At 31.5% G+C, this 10,543-nt stretch overlaps 1 protein-coding gene across 7 annotated transcripts in view; it reads right to left on the bottom strand.

Moving 5' to 3' along the window:
• The window catches only part of LOC107133633 (zinc finger protein 701-like), a 28,071-nt gene extending 19,314 nt beyond the window's left edge, over positions 1 to 8,757 (bottom strand). Inside the window, exons 1-4 of one of the 7 annotated variants that reach the window (XM_048797668.1) lie at positions 5,172 to 5,458; positions 4,267 to 4,337; positions 2,524 to 2,650; positions 7 to 1,030 (exon numbers count right to left, since the gene is read on the bottom strand). In XM_048797668.1, coding sequence (XP_048653625.1) covers positions 1,023 to 1,030; positions 2,524 to 2,650; positions 4,267 to 4,337; positions 5,172 to 5,280 — 315 coding nt within the window. In that variant the 5' untranslated portion in view covers positions 5,281 to 5,458 and the 3' untranslated portion in view covers positions 7 to 1,022. Of the gene's footprint in view, positions 1 to 6; positions 2,651 to 4,266; positions 4,338 to 5,171; positions 5,462 to 6,668 lie in introns of those variants that run through there. The other 6 variants (XM_048797667.1, XM_048797666.1, XR_007345337.1 and 3 more) reach the window with 6 other exon arrangements.
• Positions 8,758 to 10,543: the final 1,786 nt, after the last annotated feature.

The raw sequence follows: 10,543 nt of genomic DNA, 5'->3' as shown, positions 1-10,543 counted from the left end.
AAAAAAAAATACTAACAGAATTGAATCTAAAGAAAGAAACTGCCAAGTCAGTTCCAGCAGAGAGCATGGAAAGAAACCAAGCATGATCTGCTCCTAGAGGCCCTATTTGTTTAAAGGTGGATAATGCCCCTCCCTTTACATCTCATCCTTTTGCACAATTTTGAATCAATAAGACACAGTTTTAAATAATGAAATTTCTCATAATCCTTTTGGACAAGCTTCTGTTGAGTGGTATCCTAATACTTGCCTTCTAAAACAGAAACAAAGATCTAGCCTCTCTCCTATTAATATGCATTAAATATTGTTTTATTTACAGTTAATGTGCTCAATATACAACATAAAGTTAAATACTCAAAATTGGTCATCTGCAGTGAATAGACATTTTATTCACAAACATCCATTGCCAAAAAAATTAGGTAATATATAAGACTCCATCTGACATGATCCTATGCCTTTGATCACATGGGGAAAAGCATAGACTGCTACACTTATGCCAACATCTCCTGTTTGGACTCTAGCTTGATGTATGAAATATAGCAATTATAAATGTGCATCAGGGACTTCACAAGCTGATTCCTAAGTTTCATTTAACCCTGGAAGAGAAGAGTCCCTCCAAACAAGAGAATAATCATTCTCCTCAAAAGAGGAGAAACGTTAAAAGAGGAACCCAACATAGTATAATTTCAGTTACTTGGGGTGATATAAAACCATGAACAACCTCAGCTCAACAGGTGTTGGCTAAAATGAGGTTAGAATGTGCTCTAGGTAACTTTCTTACTGCTTTGATTGGTAAACCCACACAAATCTCTGTAAATGCTTTGGTCTTAGTAACAATGTTGCTCCGTTTCTGTACACCAGCTGTGGGAAATTCAGTACTGTCAGATCCTGGACTTCTACAACCCATTACAATATCTTGACTCACTTGGATGAAATTGTTACATACCTGCAAAAATGTCTCATGGTATTCATTGTTGTCTTAGCAGAATAACTGTGTCCTTACCATCCACATAGTATTTAATAGGTCACCATCCTGTGGAATTTATTCATAAAATGTCTATTCCTCTTGATAAAAACTCTGATGATTCAGTGAATCTTCTCTCTAAGGCAGAATTTGTTGCTTTGACATTCTCCTTAATGGGTTTTCCTGGATTAGCTCAACGGGCTTACAAAACTACTATGAAACTCGCCTATGCTACCATAAAAAGTATTAGTCATGCCTCCATGGCTGTTTAAATGCTTAATGAAGTACAAAAACATTTTCAAGCCATACTTGACAATCATGCTGCAATTGATTGTCTGTTATTGCTACATCATAAAAGATATCAGAAGTTTAATAAAATATGTTCCCTCAATTTCAGTGATAATAGTAGTTTTATTTAAAAAGAGTTAGATTAACTTAAATATATCATTAGTAAGGTCCAACAAGATGATGGATGTTTAGACTTGTTGGAATGGCTAACTTCATGTTTACTCAATTTCATCTGGGTCAAAAAATATTCATAGGTGAATGTTTACTGATGTTGGCACTTGCTGTTGTTTATGCCTGCCCAAATTTGCCCCTACCAGCATTAAGGAGATAAGTAATATTATTTATTCAAAAGGCCTTAAAAAGGAGGTGGGGCTGTAGGTATTCTTACCTTGGAAATAGACAGGGTGATGGTAACTGGCACCCTGAGACCCACAATGTTAATGCCCAGCAGTTTCTCCCTGAAGCTATTAAGACAAATATACAAGTGCACTATCTAGTTTCTGTGGTAATGTCCTTAGGGAGAAGGGGCTCTATGTTTGTATTAACTGTACTTTATCTTGGTTAGCTAGCACTTGGGGCTAAAATAAGGCTGGGTTACAATGTATGAACGGTAACAGAAGCTATGTGATTTTGGGGTATACTATATGCAGCCAAGAAGAGGAGTGGCCAGTTTTTTTCTTTTTTTCTTTTCAATGTGTGTGTGTCTCTCTCTTCTGTTTGCTTCTTTACAGGTTTCCTCACAAGAAGATTTGTAAGAGACCATGCTGGCCCTCACAACAAAAGGTAAGTTTTGGTGGTTAATATGAATAAACTGGGACATCAGTAAAGAAGAACACAAAGGACTACAAAGAATTTGAAAATGTAATAAATATAGGGCAGTATGTGTTCAATGATTACAATAAAAAGAAATAAACATAAGCTTCTGAAATTTTTTCTGCTGAATAACTACTCTGTCAACATTTTTTAGTTTGGTTTTCTCCATTTGAACATCTCAACTGTGTCCCCTGCTATGTCTAGGCTACAATAGTTTAAATCACTAAATTATGTTAGGTACTACTTATCTAAAGTGAAGGATGTATAACACACCAAGAAAGAGAGAGATTAGAGAATAAAATAATATATATTAAAGAGTAAAATATCTGTACCAAAAATGCCCTTTTTCTTTGAAACACAAATCTGAAACTCATTCTTACAGAGAAGTTCCCAGAAGACACAAGAGAAGTAAATTAAATAATAATTAGTAATTAAAATATTTAAAAGGAAATTAAACTTACCCAGGAAGGCAAAGTTTCTATAGTTCTCTAACATCACATCTTTATATAAGTTTTTCTGAGCAGGTTGAAGGCATTCCCATTCCTCTTCAGTAAAATCAATGGCTATATCCCTGAATGTTAACAGTACCTGAAATAAGAATAGGTAAATAAATAAACACATTGACCACATGAACATTTGCACAGTCTGTAATGTCATTGAAGTTGAAATGAGAGTTAGTAGACTATTATGTAGGTGGTGTTTTGGAACACAAAGATACCATTATCTACGTCTGCAGAAAAAGTGATTTAAGTTCAAAAAAGTATATATACTCCACATTTATGAAACACAATATAAAACTCAGGCATTACCACAAAAATATATATTTTAAAATTTTTGTATCATGATCTAAATTATACATACTGTTTAGATAAGAAAATTATGGTAATTAAGAAAGGGAATCCTCAAATTCTAATTGTACAACCACTAATCAGACATTTACTAAAGTGTAAAATCTTATTTGTTATTTCTCTGATAAAGCTGGCTGGTCTTAATATGTAGTGAGATCTCTAGTAATTCCAATATGAATGGTATAAGAAAAATTTTGAAATGTAACAAGGTAGACAGACCACTTAATGGAAATATTTAATAGTGAATTTAAGTTCAAACATTTTATCGTATTTGTGTATGTTATTAATATACAAAATAGCAACAACAATCCTGTTTGGATTTTCCTTTTTATAATTTTAACATTTTTTCACATACAAAATATGTAATATATATATATCATATATATATATATGATATATATATAAACTTTGATTGATGTATATATTATATGATGTTTATAATAGAATATACATATAGCTCTTCAAACAAATATAATTTTTTTTATATATTTTATTGGTTCTTTCTAGTTCTACCTGATAGTAAAATCAATTTTTATGGTATGAAGCAGGCATGGAATATATCTTATCCTAATTAAAATCCTGTGCTTCTTGGTGACTATGATGGTAGGATTCACTCAGGTATATATATATCCTTAATATTTTTATCCCCTTCCCTTTTATTTATTTATTTAATCATTATTTACTTATTCATTTATTTATTTATTTATTTTACCATCGTGCAATCTACTGATCTTCTTTTCTTACCCTTCTTCATTTTATGAACTTTAGATTTTACATATCAGCAATAACTTTCAACCTTTGGTTTTAAAGAAATGGTTTGCTTTTTTTAGCATAAAATCTCCAGATTCATCCATTTCCTAGCAAATATTATAAAGTAGTTCTTTTTATGGCTGATTAATAGTTTATTGTATACATAAGCAACAGTTTTTTATCCTGTCATCATTGAATGGATCCATTCATTATTGAATGGTTGGTTTTATAGCTTAGCTATCGTGAATTGTGTTGCTATAAACATTAATGTGGGTGTGTCAATGTAGTATGCTGATTTTATATCCTTCAGGTATATACAGTGCAGTCAAAAAACTGAGTTAAATTGTGGTTTCCTTACTTTAACAATATCTGTACAGGTTATTATCTTTCACTTAGACCTTCATACAGCTGCAATAATTGGAATTCATGAGGTTGAAAATAAAACATACAGAAAAAAATTAGTAAGCCATAAAATGATTAAGAATTTATTATCAAGTCATTCATCCCAATGAAAAGTAAATTTTATAAACTAAAAGTAAAGAAAATATTAAGCAAAAGAGCAAAATTAGAAGCTATTGAAGATGAACATAACACAGAGAGAGTTACCAATATCAATGTTGGTGCTTTTAAAAAGCAAATGGGCCAGGTCAAGTGATGGACAACTGTAGTTCCAGTGACTGAGGAGGATAAGGAAAAAGGATCATAAATTCTAAGACAATATTACATATAATATCGTCTTATATGTATTGTATTGAGCAACTTATTGAGGCACTTAGCAACTCAGCAAGACTCTGTCTCTAAATAAACTATATTTTAAAAAAAAGACTGAGGATGTGGCTTCATGTTAAGCACCCCTGGGTTCAATCTTCAGTATAAATTTTTTTAAAAAAGCAGATACAATTTAAAAAGCATTAGCAAATTTGAAAATTCAACAAATAAAAATTATGTCAATTATGTAATACATAATTGCAAATATATGCATATATAATTATTTCTCACTTGATGGAAATACACTCTGAAAATTTTATCAAAAGAATATTCTGCAATTGTTCAATTCTCTGAGTGTAATGACAAGAATCTAGATGGTATAGACTAGTACATGGCTAAGACATTTGCTATATCCACTGTTGTACATAAAGTCTACTGCTGACCAAAATACCATGATGCCACATGATTGATGTTATGAAGTTAAATCAATCAGGGTAGACCTCATAATAAAATAATTGGTGGAATTACAGAAAACAACAACAACAATAAAACTCTTGGTAAGTCTCTTGTTATTTAGGCAGTGATACATAATGAAGATTACAGTGCAGGGAAGAGGAAAAATGGCTTTCATTCCAAAGAAAGATGCTAGGATATTGGGAAAACAGTGTGATAATAAAATGCTATTTTATCCCTTCACTCATAAAACATAACAACTTATTTTGACACATTAAATGCTGAATATAAGTTATTAATAAATAATACTGAAATATATAAGAAAGTACAAAGCTCAAAAGTTTACATACAAAAGATAGGGTGCATATGGTGTTTCACACTTGAAATATCTTCTATTCTGGAGTCTAAGGCATGAAATTCAAAATTTAAGGCCAACTGAAGAAATTGAGCAAACCCCATCTGGAAATAAAATTTAAAAGAGAGCTGAGGATATGCTCAGCAATAGGACACTTTAGTTGAATCCCTAATATCACAAAAGAAAAAAAAATAGTTTTTTGTTTTGAAAATTATACAATACAATATATTTAAACTTATGAATTACAAAATATTAATATAAAAAATCTATTCATCAAATTATTACATTAAAAGGTGCAAAAGTGACAAGGTAAAAAAAAAAAAACGAATTTCCTCACATATAATCAAACACTTATAAGAGGAAAGAAAAAATATTGCAAAAGAAAAGCAGAATAAATTCTTGAAGAGCCACTTTAAAAAGGATATATCTAAGTGTTCAATAATCATTAAAACTCAAAATCTTTAGAAATTAGGTAACATTGAATAAAATCACATCATATAGATGAATTAAATAGTATTGATGAATATGTGGAATAAATGCATTCACAAAAGAGGAAAATAAAAATTTAAGCTTTTATATCCATTTGTAGAAACTGTTTTGTAATCAAATGTATATGATACACCCACACAAGAAACAGAGTCTAAAATTACAGCGACTGTACATATGAGAATACAGCCATATTTTCCAGAGTTGAAACAAAGGGGCATGGTTAAAGAGGAAGAAATAATTATTAAATTTTATAAATAGTAAACTCTAGAAGCTAGAATTTTTTGATGTATTACATCCAGTTTGACAAACAGTATAAAATACCATGTATGTTTTATGTTGATGTCACATGAATATTGCATTTCATATGCAAGTATATTTAAAAAAGGAATATGCAGTATTTGAGAAAATAAAAATACAGAAAAAGCACATAAAAGACTCAAATATTCAACATATTTACAAAGAAAACTATTATAAAAATGGCCATTTTCCCTAATTTAAACTATAATAATAACTGGTCAAAATTTTACCATGATTTACTTTTTGTTAAAGAAGAAATCAAAACAAAAACTTCTAAAATTCTCCTGGAAATTTAAATGTATATAAAATTAGCCAAGAACTCTCTCATATATAAGAGCAAATGTACTAGTGACCATTAACTGACACTAATACATGTTATAATATTACAATAGTGTAGTAATTTTAAGATAAAGAAATCACAATACAGAAAACTACATAGGGTAATTCTTATGTATGCAAATATCATTTTATTGTTAAGTCTTGTAAGTATATAAATCAAAACATATCAATAAAAGTATTTAATGTGAATGAATGCTACAATCCAACCTCAAAGTAGATGTTAGAACAAGAGACACAGATCACAAGTAGGGACTTGTGTGCAGAATGTGTGTAACACTGGAATTATACACAAGCATTCACCAAACAGCAGATATAAAGAAAGATAATTTTTAAAAAGATAAAATAAAAATAAAAGCAGAATACAAACCTCCCTCCATTTATGGATACACCAAATAAATATATACTCCTGTTTTGAGTCCTTCTTAAAACTGTAAAGGAATTAGAGGCACACACGTTGGAAAACGGAAAAAAAAAAAAAATCTACCAAGAGATGAGTAGAATGCACTTGAGCATCATCCTGATTTGAGCAATATGCCATATTAGTAGAACAAAATGCCCAAATCCAGTGTTAATAGGAATAAAGGAAGACTGATTTGGGTTTGAAATACAGCATATATAACTCTAAATTTCCTATAGTCTAGCACAGTGTTTCCTTCTTCCATATCCATAATTGGAGTACTACTTACTCTTCCACTTTTTGAGAGTAAGCCATTCTAACAGCTGTGCTCAAGCTGCAGAAGATCTTATAGTTGGCTGGTGTACTAAAATTCTGATGCAAGCTTTTTAGATTCCAGGTTTGAATGCTAATTTATCTGTATACACAGAGGAAGGAATAAGATGTATACGAGTATCAACTCCAGGGGGAAAAAATGTAAGTGGTTTTCTAAGGCCATGCAAGATCCATGAGCTTTTTTCCATTAGACCAGAGTGGAAGAGGTGTTAAATCTTAAGGGAACCTTTAATTCCTTAGAGGGATTTGCCAACATTCTCTAAAAATGCAAAGAGCTGTTGCTGACAGTTGAACGTTTATCTAGACAGTACCAAAAAATTAACAGGGAAATACAGACCACCACTGAAATCCAAAGTGGCAGTTTAGCACTTCCTGAGCTCTCTCACCCAGCTCACTTCAGTAATAACACCAGACCTAACCAATTCTTTCTGTAAGTAATTTGTCCTGATATTAACTTTTTACATTCAATGGACTATATCTGAAACCTCAAAGCATTGAAAGCACTGGGAACTGTGCAGGTGCTAATCTCCCTAGATCAAAAAGGAGTGGTTTCACATTGGTGTGCAAACATTGTAATGAGCTAAAATCTCTAATATTAGTGAAGAAAATTGTTAGAATCACAGATCCCTCTTTATTTTAAGGTGTACATCAATTTTTTTCCAGTGAGCATAAGGCACCCTGGAATCTAAAAAGCTTGCATCCGAATTTTAGTGCACCAGCCAACTATAAGATCTTCTGCAGCTTGAGCACAGCTGTTAGAATAGTTACTCTGAAAAAGTGGAATAGTAAGTAGTACTCCAATTATATGAATATGGAAGAAAGAAACACTGTGCTAGACTATAAAATTAGTGAAGACATTTTAAAAAAATGGAAGTTGAGAGTTCTCTCAGTTACTTCTTTGAGAAACTAAGCTGTCTACACTTATACTGCTCTTGAACAAGAAAAGCCCCAAGTACTGGTCTGGGCTTACAAGAGGCATTAGATGTGCCAGCTGTGGGATCCTCATATTACATAGTTCTGAAACACAGTTCCAGGAAAATACTAGAGTATGGAATGAGAATGCTCTCATATACATTCCACAAAAGGAAATCAGAGCATAAAAACACTCTGAAAGGTTGTCTGCCCTTGGAGACACAAAGGAAGAATAGAAACACATGATTTTGCCAAGATCAAGGGATTCTTCTTTACTTTTCAATCATGTAAAATGCCCATAAACAACAACAACAAAAATTTTGCTTTTGATTTTTTTTTCTATGGTACTGGAGATTTGAAACAGGAGCATGTTAATTCTGGGCTACATACCCGGCCATGTATTAAAATTTTGAGACAGGTTTTTCTAATTGTCTAAGTTATGGATGTTTACCTTGAAATTGCAATCTTACTGGCTTAGCCACTTGAGTCTCTATAATTAATATGCATGTATCATTGTACCCAGAGAGAGAAAAAAATACTTTAAAAGTCTCATCCAGTTTTGTTATAACAATTGAAAATACCGTGTTCATTTGAAATATAATATGGGTAAAGTAACTGATAATACTGCAGAACAGTAACTAATAATACTGGGAAAGGGGGAAGTTGTCATTGAAAAGGAAGTGTATCAAGAAGCTAGGAATTAAACCAGAGACTCTGTGTCTACTAGAGTAAAATGCAGGCTTTAATCTTCATCATGTGGAATTAGGCCCCAATTTCCTTAATAAGACACCTATAACACAAGAATTAAAACAGATAATCAATAAATGGGATGGAATCAAACTAAAAAGTTTATTCTCAGCAAAAGAAACAATCTGTGAGGTGAAGAGAGAGCCTACATCCTAGGATGAAATTTTACCCCTCATACATCAGATAGAGCACTAATCTCTAGGGTACATAAAGAACTCAAAAAGCTAAGCAAATAATAATAATAACAACAACAACAACAACAACAACAACAACCCAATCAAGAAGTGGGCCAAGGACCTTAACAGAGAATTCTTAGAAGAGAATATACAATCAATCAACTTTTTTCTATATATCTGATTGGTTATGGTGCTCCCTTTACAGGGCCAAGCATAGTTCTGGTTCAGTTTCTAAGGAAGGGAGACACGAGCAAGAAGTATTCTCAACTCTCCTTTATAAATTATCAAATACAATTTTCTACGTCATTTTCTAAACATAGCTGGACATGAGAAATATAGGCTTGGAGCAGAGAACATTTTTTATTAGAAACACTGTGTAAAAGAAAGACAAAATATATATATATATATTTGCATCACATTGAACCATAAGAGAAATGGAACTTGGAATTCAGAAAAGAAAGATTCAAACTTTTATACTTGGGAATGTGGATGACATGGATGCCTAAAGTGAAAAGGTTATTACAAGCTTTTGAAAGAAAATTCATGTGAGTAGCAGATAATTGTTAACCAATTAGAATCTGCACAGTGTCTCCCAGGGGCTTTGTCAGCTGTATACCACAGAACATACAGGTATTCATAGCCCCATGGAGAGCATTATTCATCTGTGCCCTCTAAAATTATTCCCATAGTAGAGATGAAAAAACATGGGTATCTGGATACTAAATGGCAATTCACCAGCCGACAGAAAACTACCCAGAGACAGAACTGTAGAAATTTCTTCAAAGACCATCAATGTATTGTTAGCTCCTGACACAGGGATGTCAGTCTGGGGAAATATTATTTTCTCTCCATTTTGAAGAGAGTGCATTGAGAATACATTTCAGGGCAACATAAATATTTTTTTTTCATGTTAAGAAACTTTTCAGAAACAGAGCTCACAAGACAGATTTCTTAGAAGGGTAAATGCCTGGAGATTACAAAATGAAAAAAAAACACATCAGTGGCCCTGAGTGACTCAGTAAGGAAATAAATCTAAAAGGCTTATTAGAAACTGAAAAGAAAAAAAAAAGTAACTATTTCTAAAAATAAATATGTTCATTAGTTCCTATCTCCACAACATATCATTAAGTAAACAACAAATTATGTATGAATATTTCTAGGATTGGCCAAATTGTATTCCATATGATTTTATATTAAACCCCAAAATCCAGAAATAGAATTCATGATTCACTGCCAAAAATATTACAGAAAAATTTTTTTTTAAGGAGTGGATGTTTAGTAAATATGTCATTGAAGAATTTTATTACCATATGAGTTTAAAGAAATTTATTCATTTTCCTGCAGCCATAGTGTAGATCAATTTCTTATTTAATTTTCCCATAGTAATTAACAAAGATAAGCCCTAGAATCCACTTTAAATAACCTACCCTTACAATCATACAAGAAACTTATAATAAATGATGAGTAAAAAAAAAGTCAATTTAAAAAAATAATTTAAACCTTTTTCTTTTTCCTGAAATCAATCTCTAGCTGCATTTTTGGATCATTTTCTCATCTTTTAAGCCAAAAAGATATAAAGGACAGAAGTTTGAACTGCAAGTTTATACATGAGATATGTTTATTAACTATAAAAATTCAAAATCTTTAGAAATTTAATAAATACAAAATAAAAACCCA

This window comes from Marmota marmota, unplaced genomic scaffold, assembly GCF_001458135.2.
Source record: "Marmota marmota marmota unplaced genomic scaffold, marMar, whole genome shotgun sequence".
Taxonomy (NCBI): domain Eukaryota; kingdom Metazoa; phylum Chordata; class Mammalia; order Rodentia; family Sciuridae; genus Marmota; species Marmota marmota.
This window is presented reverse-complemented; position numbering and strand designations above follow the sequence as displayed.